A 26,792-nucleotide genomic window follows, 5' to 3' on the forward strand; every position below is an offset into this window, starting at 1 on the left:
CAACATCTGAAAAATGAGGGTGCAAAAAACAAAAACACAAACAAAAAAAACAACAACTTTAAATACTGAGAAAAGTTGTCCAAATGAATTCTTAGCAATGTAAATTACTAAACAAACATTAAGTTTTGATATATTTACAGTAGGAAATTTACAAAATATCTTCATGGAACATATTGACATACTTAATATCCTAATGATTTCTAGAATAAAAAAAAAAAGAAAAATTCTATAATTTTGACCTATACAATGTTTTTTTTTTTTTTAATGGCTATTGCTAAAGATATACCCCAGCGACTCATTTTTGCTCCAGGGACACATATATGTCAAGGGGGAGTCCAAGGATGTTTCTTGTTGAGTTATTTACACAGTCCATGTTTCGCATGATAATCCAACGCTTTAACAAAGTTTTTAAAAAATGATTTGGGAGTACAACAGAGTATTTCTGTGACAAATACACTCTTCCGGGTTTCTTACAATTTTTTTAAAATTATTATTTTTTTTTGGTTGTGGCTCTTCATGGCATCATGAAGGATGGAACTCCTTGTAAAAGCATTTGTCCTGGAAGAGCGCGCATGCATCCCAAGATCGAAGCAAGAGCAACCCATCAACGCAATTCGTTCAGATTCATTCAAATTTAAGTATTATTTACTTTACGCTTTGCATTAACATTTGCAATTAGTTTTTAAGAGGCAATGAGTACACATGAAAGGCAAAAATAATGAGATTTTTTTTTTCAACTCACCAATCAGGGTTTCAGGGTTTTATTTTTATATACCAATAATTGTATAAAGATGATTTGATATATAACAATATTACTTGATATACCATTTTGCTTTATGCAATATGTGCTTTTAGGAAAGCATGTTAAAAGGAGAAGTTAATTGCACTCAGCTGTCTCCACTTTCATCGTTCTCACCTGTCTATATAAACCGGTCTGTTTCCGTCACTCATCTTTCTCGTGTTCTTTCATGTTTCTTTTTTTTGGACTGATTTCCTTGTTATTGACCTCTAGCCTGTTTTAGGATTTAGATTTTTGATTACCCCATTAAAACACTGCAATTGGATCTCATCATGCCCAGATCCAGCAGTGTGGGATTTTTTTTTTCCCGCTCCCCAGCCAGCATTGAGGAGCGGAGGGGGAGGTTCCTGAACCTAATCACCCTCCGTCAAAAGGGGAGTGAGGTGGGTGAGTTTGCGCAGATCTTTTGGACAATGGCAGTAGGGCTGGGGTATAATGAGGAAGCACATTCATCTTAGCAATATGCCTTAGTCATTAGTCACTGGACTTAACAAATGGAGTGTGGTTTGGTTTACATACTCTCGGAGACTGTTAGAGTGTCCTACACAGGCACAAATCCAAAATTTGTTTAATGTTATAAGAACTCAAACGGTGTTCCTATTTTATCTGTAATATACTGTAAGTGTGGTGTTATTGGTTAAAGCAGGCTTTCTGATTTAATATTAATATTTTTGCATTTTCATTATTAATATTACTCAAACGGTATATTCTGCAGGTCTCAAGCTTTTGTCTAAGAGTTTCTAATCATTAGCAGTAACTATGATATTGCTCCAGTTGGAGTCAACACGAGTTCACATCATGGGGATGTTAGGTGGGTGTTCTGGTTGTTATTTGTATTTTCTGGCCTGATTTTTTATTTTTATTTTCTTTACAGGAGGTGCATTTACACATGTTCCCCCCAAGTGGTGTGGTTTATTAGCCTGGTAATACCAAACTCTGCTACTTCGCTTTTGCTTCGTAGACAGAGTCTGGAAGGGCATAATTGACAAGCATTTACTTTCTTGCGGGGGATGCTTGTCTGAAGTTTAAAATCATTGGTGTACCCATAAGCCAAATCACATAACGTTTGGTTATTACGTGTGTTATTCGCCGGCTCCACTGTAAACAGGTATGCTGCAAAAACAAAACCATCGAGCAAAATACCGGAGGGAACATGGCAGTTCACAATCACAATTATCATTGTGCCGGACTTTGGCCTTGCCAGTTTCTCACTGACAATTGGTAACAGTTGATAAATTTAACTTTTCTCACAACCTGTCGGGACTCTGAAGTAGGGCCACAACATCACCTCCATTCAAAATGTGAAACAATCACTCTTCTAGTTCGGGCTTCAGTTGGCAAATGCCGGGAATATTCTCCACAACAGAGCGCATAGAAGTCCCATGTTCGATTTCCCTAACCTAAACTACAATCCTAAATTCGGCGCTTAGCGTTTACGTCACGGCTCTCAGCCTGGGAGATAGGAAATAGGAAATCTGAGAGATAGTTTGCTGTCTCAGACGGAGTACAGAAGCGAACTGAAATTGAGCAGAAGTATGAAGTCTGATGTAGTCAAGCTAGTGGTTTATAGTGAGGTAAATGGCTAATTTAAGACTTCTTACTTGGAATATTAAAGGAATGGGTAACCCCATCAAAAGATCAAAAATATTCTCCCATTTGAAAAGGTTGAATGCTGATGTGGTTTTTCTACAGGAAACACACCTGAGAAATCAAGATCATCTGAAGCTAAAGTGTCCCTGGGTTGGGTAAGTTTTTCATTCTATACATTCAGATATATCGCTCCTCGGGACAGCCACTATCGATGTGTCACGTGTCATGACACGGAGACTGCGTTTGTGGATGCGTTCTCATTGTGGGGACATGACCATCTTGGCCTTAAGATCGAGACTTAATTATCTTAGGGCTACTTCGGCTGGTGACCAGGGGGATCTGAGGGTTACCGTGGGAGGCTTCCTTGGAGAGCAAACCTCCTCGGGCCACACCCCCCCTTACAAACTTGAGTCCTCTGGAAATGAGGATTGGGCTGCATTGCCTTCCTTTGGAGTGCCATCATTGCCAGAGTCCAATCCCGAGCTGACAGCAGTGCTTTCCCGGGCAGCTGAGAGCATCGGGCTTGAGTGAAATCCTCCACCCTGTCCTGAGCGCTCAAGGCAGGCTGATTGGTTCCTGGGGGCTGCACGTGTTGATCGCCAGCAGCCCCTGCTGGTTCCTTTCTTTCCAGAAGTGCACCAGGAAGTGACCAGTTAATGGAAGGCACCTTTAACAGCCCGAAACCATTCTGGTGCTTACTTCGCCTTCAATGCCTTCGATGGCAGAGCGGCCAAGGGGTATGTTGGGATTCCCCCAGTGGAGCGCTTTGTTGTGATGCAACTGTGTCCTCAGAGCACCTCGGCATGGTTCTGGTGGTCCCAAGCTTCCCTCCAAGGCCTGCAAGTTGTCATCCACGCTTGTGGCCAAGGCTTACAGAGCTGCGGGTCAGGCCGCTTCTGCCGCTTCCGACCTCACTCTCCGGGCGACGAAGGTTACAGTGGTCCACTTTGGTGGTCCAGGAGCACAACCAATGGCTGAACCTGGGGAGTCTGATCGGACTCAGCTCCTCAACTCCCTGATTTCCCAGGCACTGCCACCAGCACAGCTGCCTCAGCCTTCACCCTGGCCGCAGTGAGGAGATGGCCACAGAAGGGCGAAGCAGCCCATCTCTGATCCTTAACCTACCAAGTGGCGTTCCTGAGATGGGCGACTCGGAGTTGGGGACATCAGCTCGTCAGGAGATGGTAGCAGGACCACTCCTTCCACCGGAGGAGGGCCGGGGGAGAATCCTTTTTTCTCATTTTCTTTTTGTTCCGCCACTGGCCAGTGGTACCCAAACCTTCACTAAAAGAGTTGTTTCCTCTACCTCTGGGTCCCAAGAGGCCACGAACAACAGTTGGTAACGTGCTTCCTGGCCGCTTTTGTTCCCCTCTTCCTTTGCCAGTTTCCATGCAGGGCCGGCTCAAGCTCTCTTTGCCACTTGGAGTCAGACGAGTGCTCTCACTCCGCCCCGCTAAGGGATGCTATGCCTCCCATGCCAGGGGTGTCTGTTCCACTTTGCTGCCCCACCGTGGGCATGCCTGTAGTTCCCTTCCCCCTACTGGATCGATTTCTGGGAGCCTGGCTAGAGCTCCCCAGGGCATCCTGCTGGCTCATCCTAATGATCAGGCTCAGCTACACGATTCAGTTCACCTAGCATTCCCCCCAGGTTTCCAGGTGTTCGCACGACGATGGCGGGCAAGGATGCTCCTGTCATGCATGAAGAGGTCACGACCCTGCTGGCAAAAGGGGCACAATAGAGCTGGACCATCCCCCCAGCCTGCCTCCAAACCTTCACCTCATGGTTGGACCTCTCATTTTAAGGGCTGCCATTCCCCTAGAACCTGTGTCCAGACATGTTGTGGTGTCAACTGATGCCTCTGCCACGGGCTGGGGTGCCAGTTGCAACGGGGCATGCTTGAGAAATAAAAAAATAATAATTATCGGTTTGAAGATTTTCAGTCAGGTATCAGGCCCCACCATAGCAAAGAAACTGCACTTGTTAAAATTAAAAATGAGCTGCTTCTTGCATCAGATCAAGGCTGCATCTCATTGCTAATTTTACTTGATCTTGTGCTGCGTTTGACACAATAGATCATGACATACTCATAGATAGATTACAAAACTATACAGGTATTCAGGGACAGGCTCTAAGATGTTTTAGATCCTACCTGTCTGATCGCTACCCTTTTGTTTATTTAAATGTGGAGTCATCTCATTTATCAGCAGTGAAATATGGAGTGCCACAAGGATCCATCCTAGGTCCTCTAATTTCAATATACTGTACATGTTGCCCCTTGGTAATATCATGAGAAAATACGGGATTAGTTTCCACTGTTATGCTGATGATACTCAGCTATATATCTCAATAAGACCAGATGAAACTTCTAAATTATCTAAGCCAACAAAGTGTGTTAAAAATTTAAAAGAGTGGATGACCAATATTAATATTAATTATTGGACCAAATATTAATTATTGGACCAAAAAACGTACATAGAATCTTGTAGATTACAATTTGCAACTAGATAGATATACTGTTACTTCCTCTACAGTCAAAAATCTGGGTGTTATATTAGACCGCAACTTATCTTTTGAAAACCATATTTCCCATGTTACAAAATCTGCATTCTTCCATCTTAGAAACATTGCCAAGCTACAAATGCAGAAAAGCTAATTCGTGCATTCATGACCTCTAGACTGGAATATTGTAAAGCCCTTCTAGGTGGTTGTCCTGCATCTTCAATAAACAAGCTAAAAAAAAAATCCAAAATGCATCAGCTAGAGTCCTTACCAGGTCAAGAGAATATAATCATATTACCCCAATTATACAGTCTCTGCACTGGCTACCTATTAAGTTCCGTATCGGTTACAAATTATTATTACTTGCGTACAAGGCCCTAAATGGTTTAGCTCCTGCATACCTAACTAGCCTTATACCATGTTACATCATTTTTGTTATTTTTGGACCAAAATGTATTTGATACTTCAAATTCTAATGGACGCTCTGATGTCACACTCTGAAGATGTCTTTATTACCTTTTTGGACATGGACCGTATACCGTACATACATTTTCAAATGGAGGGACTTCGAGCTCTCGGAATAAATTAAAATATCTTAAACTGTGTTCGGAAGATGAACGGAGGTCTTATAGGTTTGGAAAGTTTAAACTTCTGATATAACACACAGACAGAAAGCAGCTGCCTTAGAACTGGTACACTGTTGTTGCTTGCAAAAACACAATGTTGGTGCCATGGGTGGAAATTTTCAGATTAAGGGGCAGCAATATTAGAATGAGATCCCTTTGCCACGTCACTAAGAGAACGAAATCAGACACGCTCGTTTTCTCAGACTTTTGCAGAAAAAGGCTTACCAAAACAAAGTTACTGGATTAATCTTTTTCACATTTCCTTTGGTGGCAGATGCACCGGGGCCCTGATTATGGCACTTAAAACCTGGAAAAGTCAGATTTTTAATAAAGATGTCACCTTTTAATGTTTGTATAAAATCAGTGTATGAAACTGTTGTATAAATGCAATGTCACATTTGCAAATTATGTTTATAATCATTAAAAATTTGTCACTCAACTTAGTTTATCGTGATTTCACAAACTTTCATTATAATTAATGAATCTCTCTACACTGCACACTGGATCTATTAGCCTATTTAATCTCTACACTTTGTTTGTTATAATGAGAGGATCTGCACTTGAATGACTCAGCACTGAACAGAAACTTTAGTCTACTTTTATGATCTGTGCTGTGAGGAGCAGGCATGCACTGATAGAGAAGCATTTCCATTGACTGCAGTCTGCAGTTATTATGACAAATCACAAAAGCTGACATTACGCTGCAAACCATAGACCCCCCCCCCCCCCCAAACCTGTTCAGTTTACTGAAGTACGCAGCGTTGTGTAAACAGTGGATATATTTTGTTTTTCCAGGACAGCAATATCGTTTGATACTGAAAGACAGAGCTGACCCAGCTGTAAAAGATTCCAGTCATGATTTTGAACTGCAGATCGTAAGTGAAATGGCATCAAATATCTTTTTATCTTTGTTTTGTTGGCAATCGGCATGCAAGTGTTAGTCAATCTTTAGCTCCACCCACGGTGCGCCTCCAGGAGCTCAGATGTTTTCAAAGAGAATCATAAAGCTGTATCTTTCTTTTATAAATTCGATACGATTTTTGGACATATGAAGGAGCAGTACTACTCTACTCTAGATTAACATTGGAGATTGGGTGAAACTGTGCGTATTATGCCCCCTTTAAAATATCAGATAAAAATATTTCAAAATAAAGTTAACACTATCTTTATTATAATTAGAATGGCATGCTATAATAATAATAATAATAATAATATTTACATAAAAATTTACCTGAGATTAGTCTTTATATCTCCACTCTTAAATGTTACAAGATGATGCATAGATGTGTCACTCCCCACAGACACACATCTGGACTCTGGTTCTGGTCTCTTCTGATAAACTGAACTATAATAGAGAGAGAGATTAAAGTCAGTCATTTGAATGGTAAAAAAATATATTTTATATATATATATATATATATATATATATATATATATATATATATATATATATATATATATATATATATATATATATATATATATATATATATATATATATATATATATATATATATATATATATATATATATATATATATATATATAATTTATCAATATACAAGAAGAATATATCATATAGGCCTATTGTACAAATATACCGGAGATCAATCTTTGTATCTCCATTATTAAATTTTACTGAATGATGGATAGACCAATCACTCCTCACAGACACACAGCTGGACTCCATTTCTGATCTCTTCTGATGAACTGAACTATAACACAACAATTTAACTTATGATAATCATTTTTGGTCTTTAAGGATTTTTTTAAATCAAAAACACAAAATGATGAGTCAATTTATGGGTTATAAAATCTCCAGACACATGAACACAATGCCCATCTATCATCATTCAAGCTGATTTAATACAGTGTTTCTTCAAAGTACCTGCATCCTGGAGAAAACTCTTGATCTGTGGATGTTTGTGTGTCCTCCATGATGAAACAGAATCTGATCTCCAGCACTGACTCTGAATAGAAATGACAAACAAACTCAATAATTCAGCTGAACGGATCCGGAGCGAAACAGATCATGAGATGCAGCGTTCACTCAGATACAAAATGTTAGTCGTGTGTTAACAAATGATCAAATAAACCACACACACACACACACACAACACCTAACACCAATCAAACCAGTTCATCTGCTCGCAAAATAAACTATTTAAACATATAAAAATAAATTTCATTTAGAGGAAATATGAATGCAGAAGTCACTAGAAAGCATTTAGGGTATATTCCAGAAAACACCAACAACTTACCCTCAGCTAAACCCTAAACATTACCAGTAATTTCTTGGGTAAGTACGCTGTAAGTGCAACCTTTTCTTTTTTTTTTTTTAAATCTTTAATCTTTGAGAATATGAATTATATTGTTTGTTTGATTCTAATTATACGCACCTAACTGGATGTTGCAGCACGGGAAATGCTAATATTCATATTATTTTGGTGATGATCACCATTTACAGAATGATTCTATCTAAAATGCTATAACATATAGTAATGTGATTATTTTATTTTTTTCTGACCTTAACAACTGGACAGAAAGTTAAACATTTTGCAACTAATTTATTTGCAATGCTCGCTAATATTAAATGATGCTATATATACTAAGCCTGTTGTTTTTAAATCAAATTAAATTAAAATAGCCTAACCTATAAGAACGACTTGTGGATTGAAGTGATCACCAGCACGAATAATGATCAGAATGATAGTGAATTAAACATCTGGATGACGTTCATTGCAATGGATTTTATCAAGTTGCAAGAAAAGGAAAAGGACGTGATTGCAAACAGTTACTGATTTTGTGTGATACACTGTCATGGCATTTGAGTCCTCACATGTGCAGAAGTGTGCAGTCCCAGACTGACAGCTGCAACTGAGTGAAACTGCCTTATACAAATAATGTTTTTATTATTATTTATTTCTTTAGGTTAATTTACTATCCTTCTCCAGCTCATGTATAAAGTATGTAAGGCATTGGTTCTCATCAGGTCATAACTCACATCAAAAATGGTATTGATTTGGGTTATTTTGATTGGTAGACATTTCAGATCCATGGTACCTCTTTAAACTATTATTAAAATTTAACTATTATTATTATTATTATTAAAGCAGAAAAATCATCCAGGACTAAACTGCACAGAGCCATTACAGTTGCAAGTTGTTGTTAGACAATTTTCTGTTTACTATGAACCACTTGATGATAATTTAAGGTTTATTTAAAAAATACAGCTGTGCATAAATCTAAATCAATCTATTGCTGATGTATTATATTATTCAATTGAAATTAACATTTAAGATTGTGTTATTAGATTAATGTTACTAAATGTACGAATGAATGCAGCCTCCTCATCTACAGGGTCCTGTATAAAAGGACATGGCATTTTTGTTACAGACAACACCAAACACTAATCAAACCACGTTAATTTGCTTGCAAAAGAAAATATTAAAACACATAAAAAATAAACGCTCTTTAGAGGAAATCTGAAAGCGGAAGTCACTGTAAAATACCTGAGAATCAGCACTCACCTTATTTACACAGATTCACAAAATCCACCGCCTTTCTATGAAGCAGCTACACGAAAGTCGTGGCGTAGCTTTGATAAAGGTTCCTATCAAACACTTTGATGTTCTGTATAGAGTCGATTCTAGCTGTTTAAATCAGTGTGTCGCACTAGTCCTCAAAAGTGAAGCCATCGCGTTTCGATCGACCCCAGGTGGCTGGTAATAAACCCCGCCCTCTCCATGTAATCTAATGAGCACATAATTACATATCACTTTTCAAACGTTTTTTGTCTTGATGTAGATTTGATCACGCTGATGTAAGTTAGGGTTGTTGTTGTTTTTTTATATATATGTTTGGTTTTATATATATATATATATATATATATCATTCTTTTGCAGTTTATTTATTATTGAATATAAACAAAAAAACAACAATAACGCCACATTTACAGATCGAATTAGACTGACAACCAAACTAACACTTCAGGTCTTTACAAAAAAATAAGAAATAGAGGTTTAACAGACAAAAATTTACATTTATGTATAAAAAAAAAGGATCTAGGAAAATAAATAGACAGAAAAAACTTAGAAAAAACTTGTGTTTTACAATAAATATAAAAACCAAAATAAAGATATACTTAAACAAAGAAAAAATGTCTCTGTTGTCTAAGACACGTGCAAATAGAATTTCTTCCAAAAGGTTGAAACATGGACACAATCCTCAAAAAAAGATGACAAACAGACTCATCTTCCACTCCGCAAAAGGAGCAGAGGGGATCCATCTGAGGAAACATTTTTTTAAGATAAAGTTTGACAGGGTAAAATGGGTGTAGCAACATAAAAATATCTCTTTAACCTTATTAGTAATCAAATATTTGTTAGGTAAGGACCACACCTTCTTTCAAGGAATACCTTCAAAAGAATTACTCCAAAAATCAATCAAAAAAGACTTACAAAACTGAAATGTTCAAGATCTCCAAAGTATGTTTAATTATGCACTCAATAGTTTTGCATAAATTACTGCTACAATTCGGTCTCTCCAGTCTTCTCCAAACCTTGATTTCCACATGAAATGCTAAATTTACTTTCATCTGAAAAGAGGACTTTTGACCACTGAGCTACAGTCCAGTTCTTTTTTTTTCCCTTCCCCATGTGAAATGCTTCTGATACTTTTTTCTGGTTCAGGAGTGTCTTGCTTCTAGGAATGTGACAGCTGTAGCTCTTTTCCTGAAGAGGTCGGAGTGTGGTGGCTCCAGCTTCTGTCCTTTCCTTGTGAAGCTCTCCCAAGTTCTTGAATCAGCTTTTCCTGACAAACTTCCCAAAACTGTGGTCATGCCTGTTGCTTGTGCACCTTTTCCTACCACACTTTTTCCTTCTAGTCAACTTTCTATGACTATATTTTGATACAGCACTCTGTGAACAGCCCAAGTGGTACCCAGTTTTTAATCCTCAAAATTAATCAAACTTTCTTTTGATTTATTCCCCAAAAATAACCTAAATCTGTAATTACAGTTATTTAATTTTAGTTATACAATTCATATACATAATTTCACTCATTTCATATCATTTAGTTCTATTATAATAGAGGGTTTGGGGGTAGGAGTGGAGAAGCCACAAAGCACAGGTCTGGTAATGTCAGGACAGGAACTAGGGAACAGAAGTCTGGTGAAATGAGAGGCTGAAAGCAAGATAAGATAAGATAAGATAAGATAAGCCTATGAAAACACGTTGGGACAAATCACAACAAGCCTGGGAGTAGGTCACAAACAAAATGTAGCACGTTCACACCACAACAGTCAGATACAAGACTACACTTGAGGGGAACTTAAAAGAGGTAGAACTAAGGGATTAACAAGTCACAGGTGTGACGGCAGCTGGAGTAGTAAATAAGATGGAACCACGAAGACAACGAGCACATGGCAAACTGTCAAAACAACGACAAACACAACAACAACCTGCTGATCAGACCAAAGTCATGATAGTAATCACTTCATTTACAGTATTTTGTGACAAAAGACATTGATCTAAATCAACAGAAATTGAGTGCTTTTTTAAATGTCTAACACAATGTCTTTCTCTGTTTAACACTATACAGTTAGGTCCATATACTGTATATTTGGACACAGGCCCAATTTTTATTATTTTAGCTGTTGACCAAAACTTGTTCAAGTTACAGTTATATGATGAATATGGGCTTAAAGTGCACACTCTGAGCTTAATTTGAGGGTATTTCCATCAAAACTAAGGAATTAAGGAATTACAGCTCTTGAATATGTACCTCCCCTTTTTTCAAGGGACCAAAAGTAATTGAACAATTGACTCAAAAGCCTTTTCATATAAATCTATTGATTTTCAAATGGAAAAAAAGTGATCTATGAAATTTGCAAGAGAACTTACTGAATCACATTCTGTACATTGAATCATTTTGAGTGTTTATTTGAGTAATTGATTGTAACATTTTGTTTGAGAGTATTGTTAAGCTATGTTTTTTTTCTAATTTTTTTGAGTAACAAACTAATCAAATATTTTCTATTCAATGTTTTGTTTTTTGTTTTTTAATTTCCCTTTGTCACGTTTCGCGGCGCTTGAAAGATGGCGAGAGAACCAATTGCAGGCAAGTAAGATTTATTTATAAGGGTAATCCAAGAGAGTAAACAGTCCAGGCAGGGTCAAAACCAGAAGAACGAAGCAGACATAAACAAGACACTAACGCAAGGCAAGACAAGGATGACGGGCATGAAATAGCATAACATTAAACAAGGACTCCGTAACATAGACTAAGACAGACTGGGTATTTATACACAGAAGGATAATGGGGAAACAGGAGACAGGTGGGGGGAACAATCAATTACGCAACAAGGAGGAAGGTGACCATATAAGGGAACAGGAAGTGATCTGGGACAGACACCGTGAGAAGGAGGACATCTAGTGGAACCCCGGGGAACAACAACCCAGACACTGTGACAGTACCCCCCCTCTATGGAGCGGCTCCCAGACGCTCAAAGACAAAACACAACACAGAGACCAGGAGGGAGGCGGACAGGTGGAGGCTCAGGGGGAGGGACGGAGGGCCAGACTAACTGAGGGGAACAGACAGAAACATAACAGAACTCAAAAAACACAAAACAGAAGTCCATGAAGGACATGTTGAGGCGTCCACCAGGGCGGAGCAGATGACCACCACAGCCATGTGGTCAAGGCCAGAACCCTCCAGGGCGGAGCGGAAGGCCACCATGACCTTGTGGTCAAAGTCAGAGTCCTCCAGGGCGGAGCGGACGACCACCACAGCCGTGTGGTCACCGCCAGAGTCCCCCAGGGCAGAGCGGACGACCACCACAGCCGTGTGGTCACCGCCAGAGTCCCCCAGGGCGGAGCGGACGACCACCACGTCCTCGTGGTCACCGCCAGAGTCCCCCAGGGCGGAGCGGACGACCACCACATCCTCGTGGTCACCGCCTCAGCCTCCAGAACGGCATCGATCACCACATCGGGAACGACCTTGGGCACCGCCTCGGCATCAGGCACCGCCTCGGGAACTGCATCGGGCACCGCCTCGGCCTCTCGAACAGCAGCGAGCACCTCCTCGGGAACAGCCTTGGCCTTGGGAACAGCATCGGGCTCCGCCTCAGGAACTGCATCGGGCACCGCCTCGGGAACTGCATCGGGCACCGCCTCGGGAACTGCATCGGGCACCGCCTCGGGAACTGCATCGGGCACCGCCTCGGGAACTGCATCGGGCACCGCCTCGGCCTCTCGAACAGCAGCGGGCACCGCCTCGGCCTCTCGAACAGCAGCGGGCACCTCCTCGGGAACAGCATCGGGCACCGCCTCGGGGACCGCATCGGGCACCGCCTCGGGGACCGCATCGGGCACCGCCTCGGGGACCGCATCGGGCACCGCCTCGGGGACCGCCTCGGGGACCGCATCGGGCACCGCCTCGGAGACCGCATCGGGCACCGCCTCGGGGACCGCATCGGGCACCGCCTCGGCCTCTCGAACAGCAGCGAGCACCTCCTCGGGAACAGCCTCGGCCTCGGGAACAGCATCGGGCACCGCCTCGGCCTCCAGAACGGCAACGGACTGTGCCTCGGAATCGGGAACAGCATCGGGCACCGCCCCGACCTCCAGAACAGCGTCGGGTTTCGCTTTGACCTCTGGAACAGCATCGGGCCTCGCCTCAGCCTCTGGAACAGCATTGGGCACCGCCTCGGCATCTGGAACAGCATCGGGCACCGCCTCGGGAACGGAAACGGTCCGCTCGGGAACGTTCTCCAGGCCTTGAGGGACGGTCGACGCCTGTCTCCTCGTCCTCCGTCCTCTATGACGGCGAGTCGGTGGAACCTGTACTGGCGACTCAGGCGTAGAATCAGCCATCTTGTGCTGTGGCTCTGGGCTGGCGGCCATCTTGTGCTGTGGCTCTAAACTGATGGCCATCTTGGTCTGTGGCTCTAAGCTGGCAGCCATCGTGTGCTGTGGCGCTGGGCTGGTGGCCATCTTGTGCTGTGGCTCTGGGCTGGCAGCCATCTTGTGCTGTGGCGCTGGCTCAGCGGCCATCTTGAGCTGTGGCGCTGGGTTAACGGCCATCTTGTGCTGAAGCGCTGGCTCAGCAGCCATGACGTGAACCGTCTTGGGAACCTCTAGTATTCTTGATAGCGTAGCGAAATAATCCAAGAATGAGACAGCGGCCGTCTTGGGCGTCGGTGCTGAGCTGGCAGCCATCTTGCCCTGTGGGGTGAGGCTGGTTTCCATTTGGCCTCGTGGTGCGGGGTTGGTGGTTACACACCACAGCGGCGTTGGGTCGGTGGCCATCTGGCGCCGTGCTTCCTCTCGCCCACCTCCTCCTCGACGACCTCCCCTGGTTCCGCGGAAAACCACCAGGCGAGTTCCTTCAAAACCGCCTCTGTCCCGCTCTGTGACTGGGGATGAGGCATGGGCAGACATACCTGCTGGTTCTCTTGGTGACGGAGTCCTTCTGTCACGTTTTGCGGCGCTTGAAAGATGGCGAGAGAACCAATTGCAGGTAAGTAAGATTTATTTATAAGGGTAATCCAAGAGAGTAAACAGTCCAGGCAGGGTCAAAACCAGAAGAACGAAGCAGACATAAACAAGACACTAACGCAAGGCAAGACAAGGATGACAGGCATGAAATAGCATAACATTAAACAAGGACTCCGTAACATAGACTAAGACAGACTGGGTATTTATACACAGAAGGATAATGGGGAAACAGGAGACAGGTGGGGGGAACAATCAATTACGCAACAAGGAGGAAGGTGACCATATAAGGGAACAGGAAGTGATCTGGGACAGACACCGTGAGAAGGAGGACATCTAGTGGAACCCCGGGGAACAACAACCCAGACACTGTGACACCCTTACTATGCCAATTGCATGGCAATTGTGTTTCAACTGAGTTGGACTATTCATGTACCTAGAAAGTTCCAAAAAGAGTAATAAGAGGAAAATTGCCATTCATTTTACACTTGGTCAAATTGTGATCATACCTGATTCATCCATTCAAAAGAAAAAGGGAAAAAATCATTTACTTTCTTATACAAAACCAAACTTTACTCAGTTAAGAGGCTCAGTGTTGATTATTCACTCACCTACTGTGTTGCCTTCCTCTCTCCAGTAGTCTCATCTTTCTTCTTATCAATTGGCCCATACTGAACATACTGATGGGAACATACTAGTGTGAAATGCTAAACATGTTGCACGCTACACTGAGTTTTGCAGTGAACCATGGTTTGTCATTGTTGTAGGTTCTGCAAGTGTGGGAAGTTGGACAAAGCAAAAAACTACAATCAGGAGAAGAACTTACGAGACTAAAGCAAAAGGTGCAAATAAGGCCAGATTAGACTTTGCCAAAAAATCTATAAAAAACGGCAGACCACTTATGGAAAAGCATTCTTTGGACGGCTGAAATTAAGATCAGCCTGTACCAGAATGACAGGAAGACAAAAGTATGGATAAGGCTTGGAAAAGCTCATGATCCAAAAAATACAACGTCATCTGTGAGACATGGGGCAGTGTGATACATGAGCTAGGTTACTGGTGTTTAGTGATGATGAGACAGAAGACAGAAGCAGCTGGATGAACTCTGAAGTGTACAGGGATATACTCTCTGGCCAGATTCAGTCAAATGCAGCAAAGTTGATTGGGCTTCGCTTCAGAGTACTAATGGACAATGACCCAAATCACATGACTATGACAATATATGGGTTATCGGAGTTCTTATTATAATTTTTATTATAATTCTCATTATAATAAAGTAAATATTAATGTTCAAACACTCGACTGCCTTTATGAAGTGAGTTTAGAGTAAAAACCTGGTATTAAGTGTGATACAGGTATTTCCATGTGCTTTCAGATGGAGCAGCATTTAATAAAGACAAACAACTTTCATTATCACAGAACGATTACATTATATGGTCAGATATATTGATTATAATGTCTTCAATATTTTGTGTAGCTTTTCAGTGAATGACGGCTCTGTGTAGTAAATGCTGCTCCATCTGATAGCAGGTGATTTACAAAGCATCACAAAGGAGGAAACCCAGTCTCTGGTGATGTTCATGAGTTCTAGACTTAAGGCAGTCATTGCCTGCAAAAAGGATCTTCAACAAGATATTCAAAGTGAACATTTTATTTATTTGTCCAATTACATTTGAGCCCCTGAATATGGGGGACTGTGCATAAAAATGATTGGAATTCCTAAGCATTTTATGATATATTTGTGTTCAACCCCCTTGAATTAGAGCTTAAAGTCTTAATTTCAATTTCATCTTGATTGTTTTATTTTAATTCTTTCTGGTGGCATACAGAACCAAAATTATCTAAATGTTATCAGTGTCCAAATATATATGGACCTGACTGTATGTTAAAATATCAGATAAAAATGAAGATTTTTAAAAAAGGACGAACAAAAAAGTCTACCTATTAGGGACAGATTTGTCTTTCTATCTCCACTCTTAAACTCCACTGGATGACCCATAGACCAATCACTCCTCAAAAACACACAGATGGACTCTGCTTCTGATCTCTTCTGCGGAATTGAACTATAACAAAACAGATGTAATCCTTTATTAGGATGATCATTTTCTTTGCAGGTCTTTAAATAATTTTCATCACAAATACTCCAAGAGGAGTTTATTTTTTTAATTTTTATAAAATCTTGATTTTAACTTAAAAACCCTGATACACAAAACACGATGGAGACTCCTATCTCTCATCATTGAAGATGATTTAATAAAGTGTTTATTCAAAGTTGATGAATGTCATGATAAAACAGAATCTGGTCTCCAGCACTGACTCTGAATAGAAATGACAAACAAACTCAATAATTCAGCTGAACGGATCCTGAGAGAAACAGATCATGAGATACACATGTTCTGGATTACACAATGTTAGTCGTGGAAACACAAGTAATCACAGATTTGATACTTTTTTTTTTGCCAGTTCTTGGATGACAAAAAAAATGATGTTTTAAAAGTATAATTACACTGAGCACAATTCCCACAACGATAATTGCCCTTCTGTATAGGACTAAGTAAACTCTGAGATGCACGAGGGCTAACGCTCAGAAAACAAGCATGTGCAGTACCAAGCTGTCTTTTAAATTCCTAGCACGTTTGTGTACAATCAAAGGAGGATGTCTAAAAATATCGCTCAACTCCGAATCAGAAGACAACAAATGCCAGTGTTTTTTTTTTTTAAATTTAATCTGTGATTACTTGTGTTTCCACTCATGTTTTGTATTTGATCCGTTGTCCTTGTGGTATAGGCTATGTGGGAAAAACGTCACGTCAATTGAAACAAAGAATTAGTGAACATAAGAGTTCGATCAGAAGAAAAGATCTAAATTATCCAGTTGCGGAACACTTTTTAACTTTGAATCACGATGTAACCTCTTTACGCTTTTGTGGGATTGAGAAAGTAACATTGCCACCTAGAAGTGGAGACATTGAATTACTTCTACAGAGACGCGAACTGTTTTGGATTTACACCCTTCAAACTTTATCACCTATCGGTATGAACGATGAAGCATTATTTAATGTAATGTTATAGTCATGCAATTGTTTTGAATGAGGTGTTGTTTCTACTATGTATTCACGATGAGTTTGAGTGACTATGGAGCCTGACTGATTGTTAAAACTGTTTAGAATTACAATTTGATGCTGTTTGATGACAATGTGTTGATTATGTGTTTTTTGGATGATTTTGTTAACCTATAGGGGGATCTTGATTTTTGTAACTAGTATAATTTGTAACTGTTTATGATGTGGTGCTAATCTAATCTTCCCGTGATTATGAAGTTTGTTTATTGTTACAATGAACAATTATAATCTTCGAGAGAAAACATCACTGCTCTATCTGCTCTTAGATTATTTGTCATCTGTAAAATTTTAGACATCTGTTGTGGTACATCACATTTCTTTTCAAGACATATCATGTCTGAGGTTATTGGGTGTGTTTTCCATGCTGAGATCCAACATTCTATATTTATTTCTTCCTTCAGAACTCCTCTTTGCAATCGTGCTAATGCACATTCATAATTTCCTTCACATCTGGCCTTAGCTGTCCTAAATTCCTTAATATTATCACTCAGATCTGAACACATAATAAATTCTATATCTTTTGTGGATGCATCCTGTGGTAGGTCAATTGGGTGTGGAGACAAATCAGAGAGTACCTTTTCAATGATCTTTTCTGTTTCTGGTAATACCACAGTAATCTGAATTTAAACACCCCCTCCTCGTATGGACCATGCACAATAATATACTCCAGTGTCAGAGTACTGTACATTAGATATTGTGATATTCAATAACAATGCATATCCCTTACCTCTCCAGATCATTCCTGGTTGTTCCTTCATTACTATTTCTACCTTGAATCTTACATTAACTCCCCATGCTCCTGTCCAATAATAAGCTTTGATGTCTGACCAACTGTATGCTTCTGAATAGAAATAAAAGTCTGTACCATAAATGTTTCTTATATACAGTATTTTTGATTCATCATCGGTCCTACACTCACAGATATAGGGTCGCACAAAAAACTCTCGTCTCTTACCTGCCTTATTTAACGGATTGGCATATGGTGGACTTTTCATTGACTCTGATAGTTCCCTCTTTTGAGGTGTTGTGTCATTCCACCTCACTCTCCACTTGCCTTAAGAAAATTACTGCCACAACTATTAGGGCTATTGTCAATAGGACACATGATGTTTCTTTTATCCCACACATACCTGACAATCTAAATGGGCGCCATGGCTTCTGATTCCCTTCTATTCTTCTCGGCATAAGAACTTATAGTGTGCTTCAACTAGTGATTGTGTGACTATCTATTCTATACTGTATATGATTAATACTTTGTTCTTGTGTGCCTCCTTGGGATTTACTATATGTGATGATCGGAACTCAGGGAAATACAGGAGACGAGAGATCCAATCGCAGTGTGGTTAATTAAGGGATATCCAAATCAGAATCCAACAAGCCGGGGTCAAAACCAGAAATCAATCCAAAACAAAACAAACAGGAAAGGAACAGGAACGGGAACGGGAACGGGAACTCTGAAGATGAGGAAACTGGGTAACAGAAGGAAAGGACTCCCAAACAGGACTTTGCCGAACAGGCAAAGACTGGAAAATATAGGGAGGATAATGACTAATAAGTGAAGACACCTGAGTGCAATTAACAAGAGTGCAATTACTGTGATGAAGGGACAAGGCTTTGTGGGAATTGTAGTGCCTGCAGTGAGGTGCCTATGGGGAAGTGAGACCCCTAGTGGACACCCAGGGAAACAGAGACCAGACAGCGTGACACTATATTTACTAATGCAGTATTTGGAGGTCTTCATAACCAAAAACAATGTTTTTAGCACGGAATCCCAGATTGTCTATTGCTTTTAATGCTACTTCATACCATGTCTGTCCCTGCACTAATGTCCATTCTCTTAACAGATCAAATATGGGCATTAGCTCATTTAGTTTTTGGGAACCTAATATATTACACTTCTGTACGCTCCAATCACTTCTGTATGTTGAGCCAAACATTCAATAATTTCACTGAAGTCTTCAACAACTTCAGCAACCATACACAGAGTAAAACTCTCTAACAGCGGTACGTCCATCAATTGAATTTAGTCCTTAATGTTAACAGGGTTGTATAAGGAGTTAGCACTGTTTTGACTCAATGGGCCATCTATCTCATCTGCCTTGGACAACCCTCACCTCACTATCAGAGGTACATACTTCCTCTGCTTAATCGCAGTGCCTTTTCCTCTCTGCTAGATGAATCCCCGTTTGAGATTCTTTTTTGAATTGGAGCTTGCCTGCTCTCCTGTAGGATGATACTTCAGATACTTCTCCCACCTACGTCTGCTTCAGGCATTTGATCAGCACAATCTATCCTGGAACAAAGGGGTGAGTAGGTTTTTCTGAGGGGAGAGGAAGACACAGAGAAACATCAGCACATTTGGAATTAAGTTTCTCAATAAGGGAAGTTACGTAGTCCTCCTGTATCACCTCCAGGTCACCTAAGGAAGTAATGCCTGCACAACCCATGGGATTGGGAAAGGTCTACCCATTAGTATTTCAAATGGTGAGAACTTAGTGTTGGAAGATGGAGTCATTCTTATCATCATCAATACTGCAGGTATCAAATCTACCCATTTCTTTCCTATATCTTAAGAGCCTTTAGTGAGCCTTCTTTTAACAGTTTGATTAAGTCTCTCCACATTTGTCGAAGACTGTGAATGATAAGGTATGTTCAGGTGCCAATCAGTCTACTATACTTTAACGAGTATTTGTGTTACTCTCGATGTGAACATTGTATCACTTTCAATAGTGGTAGGTATGCCAAATCTAGTAATTATTTGCTTAGATAAAATCTTTACCAGTTTTAGCATCTTGCTTCGCACATGGAAATGCTTCTGGCCACTTCGAAAATCAGTCTACAATTACCAAAATATATTTCAGATTACCTACTGGCGGCATGTGTGTAAAGTCAATTTGTACATGCTGAAACGGTGCTTCCAGATGCTGTAATGCATATTGTTCAATGGGTTTGTGTGGGTTTACCTGTGCACACGTGAGACACAAGTCTAAAATCAGTTTCGCTGTGTTGTGTACATCAGCCATACAATACAACTGAATTACTTGTACTACTTTTGCACAGCTTGTATGTGACATTCCATGGTAATGCCTGATAAAGATTACTAGTCCTTATTTCGGAAAGGGCTATTCTGCCCTTCTCATCTCTCAGGATTCTATCTTTGTCTGGAGCACAGTTATGTTTACACCAGTGCTCCAAATCAGCATGTGTAGGTTGATTTTGCAAAATCTAAATGTCAAATTCAGGTACATTAGTTATATGCATAGCTAAAGTAGTTACCTGATTTTTAATACACATATCATATGGCAATTTGATCTGAGATTTGGCTGCTTCTTTTGCAGTTTCATCAGCTTTTCTATTCCCTACAGCCTGTTCTTCATCTCCTATTGCGTGACCTTTTACCCTTACTATGGCCACTTCGGAGGCTGTACTGCTTTTGTTAACTGTCCTATCAGGTTTGAATGCACTATGGGTTTATCATCTGCAGTTCTGAAATCTCTAGCTTCCCATGTTTTGGCAAAATGATGTACCACGTCCCATGCGTACCGTTATACATATTTCCTATATTACAAAAACAGCATTCTTCCATCTTAGAACCCTCTTAGAAACATTGCCAAGATACGAAACAATTTTACAGTCTCTACACTGGCTACCTATTAAGTTCCGCGTAAGTTACAAAATATTATTACTTACCGATAAGGCCCTTTTTTTTTCACTCCGCCCACCTACAACTCCTGCTGGCATTGAGACTTAACCTGCGAGTCCAACTCTCTAACCATTAGACTACAGCTGCCCCATATTGTCCTATCCTAACAAATTAATACATCAATGGAAAGCATATTTATTCAGCTTTCAGATGAAGTATAATCCTCAATTTCGAAAAAATTAACCATATGATTGGTTTCGTGGTCCAGGGTCACAATTTACATTTTTAAGTGAACTATTCCTATAAAGCAATCTAATATACCTGTTGCCGCCATTTGTGTCAATAATGTAAATCAAACATCAGAAAGAAAATCTATTACTGTCCTTGACTGAATCACTTTTGTAAAATAAATAAGAATGAATGTATATTGAATATATACAGTGAAGACTATCGAGTATTATTATATTTATTATTCAGTGCTTTAAATTTTAAGTTGGTCGATTTTTTTATTATCATTGTTCTGTTGTAACCTAATTTGTAATTGTTTACTTGTCTTCACTAAGCTTATTTAAAAAAAATATATATTTATGATAGGCTATTGAAATTCGTTACGAACAAATATTACGAAATTTCAGTGCATCAAGAATTTTGATAAGGGGTAAAAATTGTGTTTAAAGCTTTATATGTAAATCATTATTGTGATAGGGGCCCTGAATTAAGTCATAGCCCTGCGACCAATGAGCATATTTACCCTGTGTTCTGTTTATATCTAAGCAAATAAAACATTCATTATCCAAACATCGTAATGAACCAACATCAAGTTATCAAAGGTGAAAAATGTAGGCTACATAAAGGGCTCTATTTTGCTCACAAATTTTTTACTTAATATACCTACAAAAAATAGATATATTTTTAGTACTTCTTTAACTTAAGATCAACTAAGTGTAGGCTAAGTGTAGGCTACTCAACTGTGCTATTTTAAATTAAATTAAAATATTTTGAGACACCATGAATATGAACCAAAATGCAATTTTAATTACTATCTCTGCGTTAAAAAAATTATTTAGTCAGCAGTTGTAGTGCAGTTTAGTGTACTAGTGTATGAAAGATGGGTTCATTTAAGTTCATATTCATGGTGTCCAAAATTAGCACAGTTGAGTAGATGATGATCTCAAGTTTATCTTAAGTACTAAATTAAGATTTTTAATATCATCAACGTGACATCGAGAGTGACCGGCTGAAAGGGAACCAAAACTGATGTGAAAGAGATGGACTCGTAATGGCAAGCAAAAGACGTGAAGATAAAGGCAGTCGGGAGAAGCTAAAAGGAAAAAAGTTAACGGATACATCAGATTGCCTTTGCCCGCCTCTCTCACTATAAACAGCACGTAGCTTATAGCACTGTAATAAAATCCCAGGACAATCCTAGTCTGAGCATCCACTGTTATTAATTACCCTGCAGTGTCTGGCATGAATTTTTAATTAATTCATAAAGAGACAGCAGCTATTCTACAATGGGTTATGTTTGAGAGCTATTGAGTTAGAAAATAGAGTAAATTAAGTAGCCTATAAGGTGATTAGTCTGATTAAAATGACACACACACACACAGAGAGAGAGAGAGAGAGAGAGAGATATGAATACACAAACTGAAGAATTATGTTGTTTCAGGTTTCTAGATTTTAGGTTTATGCTTACCATTGTCATATTCTGCTCTTTATAGGTAGATTTCAAGTATTTTATCTCATAAAATAATACATTTATTTAAATCCCCTGTTGAAATAAAATAAAAACCATTACATAAATTGTAATGGTTTCACTAGTTATAATGAAAATTATATTGGTTTTAAACTGTAATGGTGTCTGTTGGTCTCTACTGGTAATTGGTCTTTTGTTAAACGTACAGTATGGGATTTTTGGCCACCAGGGGTCACTCAATCAAAATAATAACATAAGACGTACTTTAATGACGTCGGGAAAGAGCGTAGGCTCATCGGAGTTGTTGTTCATTGAAACACGCGCTCTGTCGCTCCCTATCATTCCTCACTCATTCTAACTTAGTATTTTGACAATCACATCTTTTCGAACGGAGCGATATATGAATTATGAGACCCCTATCAAATCAATATTCCATCTAGCTAGTAGTAATATATGTTAAAGGTGGGGTGAAATGCTCATTTTCACTCAATATCCTGTTAATCTTAAGTACCTATAGAGTAGTACTGCATCCTTCATATCTTCAAAAAGTCTTTTGTTTTATTATATTTATAGGAGAAAGATAGTCTGTACCATTTTTTCCCAGAAAAACACGAGCGGCTGGAGGCGTGACGTGTGGGCGGAGCTAAGCTTTTGCGTTGTGAGCATCTGGAAGCTGTGACATTACCGTGAGGAAAAAAACATCATCCAAAACAAACCATGGCTAACAGTCAGATTCAGCCAGACGTCTCTATGTGGTATGTATTGAAACTGTTTATATTTGCTTAGCGGTTTTGGAAAATGACTAAGTTCCACTTTATGTCGTCTTTTTTTTTTCTTTTTTTTTGAGGTGTACATGTGGGAAGTGCAGTTTGATGCCAACATCGCATGTTGTTTACTTGATGTGCTTACGCGCCGATAGTTAAGTTAACAACACAGACATATTTGAAGCAGTTTTACTCACCGCCTGCAGTTCCAACACACGATAGTGACCCTTTTTCGTTGGGACTGCATCATCCTTAAGAGATAAACGATACGCAAATCCGGCGTCAAACTGGGCCTTGTTTGTAAAACAAGCATCTTCGAAATGCAGGGAACAAACAAAAACACTTGCACAACTCCGTTGATACTGTGTTAAAATAAACTCCATCCATGGTCCCTTAATGCTGTTTATTTTTTTATTTTTTTTGGTCTGCTGTGCTTTGGTGACATTTCGCTCTCTCGCTCTGGTCAGTGAATGTCTCTGCTCTGCTCTAGGGGCACGCGCGCGCTCTTCCGGGAGAAGTTCCCTTAGGACCCATATAAGGAAATTCCGCACCATCTAACATCACACAGACCCATATTCGAAAAACACTATACGAAACTTTTACGAATATGAGGGTAAGTTATTAATTACATAATTTTGCTATCTGGGTGAACTAACCCTTTAATGCTAAAAAACAATGTACCTACGATCCAGTCGATCAGCCCTTTAACAGCCAGATGAGCGTGCAGCGTAAATCCAACAATGAAACCAGCAAGGCGGGAAATATAATCCAATCGACGTGTTGACAAGATGATTTTCACATGCAGAAACACAAAGACTTTATCCAAACCCAAATGTCCGTCGAAACAGTGTTGACTTTTATTCCAGACGATCTCTATCCAATAAAGCAGTTTTTGACTTTATATACTGGCTTTCCCATGCCATTGCCATTGATAAGTCTGCTCAGTGCTGCTTCCAGTCCAACAATAAAATGTACACATATTTGCATCGCTTTGACTGTTCTCTGTAGATCCCATTTTCTCACGAACCACGATTGGTCGATTACGTACAATGTCTGCATGTTACTGGTCAAACGATCATTACCGTCATCAACTATGAAAACAGATAACCAAAGCCAAAACATGGAAATTTTAGGCAATATAGAAATCTTGGCCAGGACGTGTCCTGCGAAAATGGCATGATTGGCCACCCTACTTTGGTTTCATATAGTTTAGGGAAATCCACAGCCATAAAGGACAATGCTGATCTCAACAAACTATTGGTTGATTTTTTTTTTTTTTTGACCGTAAAAATAACTGAACTGGACAGCCATTTCCAGGAGGATCAGTACAGATTAATGCATGCAGCAGCTGTGTGTTTGCCTGGCTCTGAATTGTTATTTTTTTTTAAATGGTGAGCTACTGAAGATACCATGACTGCATCCGAAAACTTAGGCAAGTGACTTGCTGCCTTGCTGTCTAATCAGGCCATGACTTTGCAGGCAGTGTTTTTGCATGAAGGCACCTCATGAAACAGATTTCAGGCTTCAGAGGCGGAGTAAATGTTTAATGATCTACAGCAAAATATAGAGAGCTTTGGTGATAACTAAGTGGATATTTTATTACTACAAAAATAATTTCTCACTAGAAATGACATAAAAAGTGGAAAACGTTGATCAGAAACATACATTTACACACGAACTGACCACCGACTGCAACTTTCAGACACCATCTTTATTTTTTGGCTTAACTGTCACAAAATGGAATGCACAGGATTGTGGTATATCAAAGGCAGCGAAGGATACATCTATGCTGCCTTGAAAAATGGCCAGATGAAGGCATCTCAGGAGACAGGAACTGAAGCTAATACTGATTTCGGACATGCCTTGATAACTTACCTTGGAATGCGTCCTCCGAAGGCAGCATTTTTCAGTTTTCAGATGCAGCCCATGTAAACACTATGGTGGTTCACTTGAAGAAGCGGAACTATGCATTTTCTTTCAACTTCTGTACAGGAAAATATAAGACAGTCACTCTTTCTCTGCCCTTATGGAAGTTCTGGACACTTGCCCCGCTCTGTGTTTAAACAGTCTTTCCCTGCTGTCTTTCGAACAGAATTGGTGAATTCTCTGGACCATGATGACATCATAGACATTTTTTATATATTCGCCCTCCACCTTGTCATGTAAAAGATAAACCCATCTGAATTTTGGCCTGCGAGCTGTGTTGTAGGCTGTTTGTTGTCCTGAAACGGTAAAGTACAGGTGTTAAAAGCTGTTTTTTATTTATAGTAGTTTATGTTCTGTTAAAATAAAGTATATGCTGTAATTTATGCTTTTAATATGGCTGTCTTTTATTTGCATTATGCTATGTGACAAAGTCAATCTCTAAAATGTCATGAAATGAATATTGGGTTTTCAAACATGGAAAAAAAAATTCAAAATTCAAAGCTATTAAATAATCAAGAGGAATAAGAAATGTTTTAGGAAGGAATACATTTAAAATGTAATTTCTTTATCGGTCGATGCAAGGTATGTATCCTATTGGTAAATATTCTGTAATTTAGTTTTTAATATACAGGTGTAAGCCTTCTTATTTATAGGTGTTTATATGTGTTCTGCTGAAATTGATAAAAAAAAAACTAATTTAGATTTTAAAATACAGGCATTTAGCTTTTATATATGTTTTAAGCTATTTGACAACTGTCAATCTCTCTAAAATTACTGAATATTGAGTTGTCAAGCATTGGGAAAAAATGAAAAAGATGTAAACCTTTTAAATCAAAAGGAATGAGAAACTTTACTTTAGGATGTTTTGATGTCCATTTACAATACACAACATTTTTGGAATGCATTTAAAAAGTTTTATTTCTTCATCAGGTGCAAGGTGTACATTGGAAATAAATTAAGCAAAATCCACAAGCTAACATAAGTCTAAGTTATCAGAATAACTGTTATTCATATGAGAAAGGCGTGTCTCTCTTCATACACCATATATGGTGTACTTGTATACATACATGATCATAAAGGTGCTTCTCAAAAAAATTGAATATCATGGAAAGGTTCTTTATTTTTTGTAATTTAATTTAATAACAATAATATAAAAAATCTTATATTCTAGATTCACTGCACACAAATGTAACATTTCAAGAGTTTTTTTTTCTGATGGTTACAACTTACAGATTAGAACAATTAAATATTTACTGTACACTTATCTTCCTCTTCCAAAAAACCTAGACGGTTAGTCCAATTGTAACAAAAATTGGCTCAGATCATCTTCAGACCATGCTGGCAAAAAGTTATAGAATTCAAGTTGATTCATTCAACCGTTCTCGAATGACATGTGAACAAATTTGGCGAAAAGCATGCAATTTTTTTTTTTTTGTGAGGCTCTATGGCGGCAACGGTTTGCCGTATTGAGACCAAACTTGGTGTTTGTTATAATAACAAACTTGGTGTGTGTTTGAACGCATTATCGTCTCATTATGAAAATAATTAAAAAAATGTTTGGTTCCATGCCCTGAAGGTACGCAAAAAGTTGGGTGGTCAAGTTATAATGAAATATCTAAAAAATG

The 26,792-nt window shown here is 39.3% G+C and overlaps 2 protein-coding genes across 7 annotated transcripts in view; both read right to left on the bottom strand.

Annotated features, from left to right (window-relative positions):
• LOC113109221 (NACHT, LRR and PYD domains-containing protein 12-like) overlaps positions 1–9,220 on the bottom strand; it is a 41,625-nt gene extending 32,405 nt beyond the window's left edge. Inside the window, exons 1-3 of the mRNA XM_026272890.1 lie at positions 9,046–9,220; positions 7,404–7,485; positions 6,747–6,860 (exon numbers count right to left, since the gene is read on the bottom strand). Coding sequence (XP_026128675.1) covers positions 6,747–6,860; positions 7,404–7,453 — 164 coding nt within the window. The 5' untranslated portion in view covers positions 7,454–7,485; positions 9,046–9,220. The remainder of the gene's footprint in view (positions 1–6,746; positions 6,861–7,403; positions 7,486–9,045) is intronic.
• The window catches only part of LOC113109177 (NACHT, LRR and PYD domains-containing protein 3-like), a 1,077,877-nt gene that overhangs the window by 363,895 nt on the left and 687,190 nt on the right, over positions 1–26,792 (bottom strand). The gene's annotated exons all lie outside the window — the stretch shown is intronic.

Source organism: Carassius auratus, chromosome 9 (assembly GCF_003368295.1).
Source record: "Carassius auratus strain Wakin chromosome 9, ASM336829v1, whole genome shotgun sequence".
In the NCBI taxonomy this organism is placed as follows: Eukaryota; Metazoa; Chordata; class Actinopteri; order Cypriniformes; family Cyprinidae; genus Carassius; species Carassius auratus.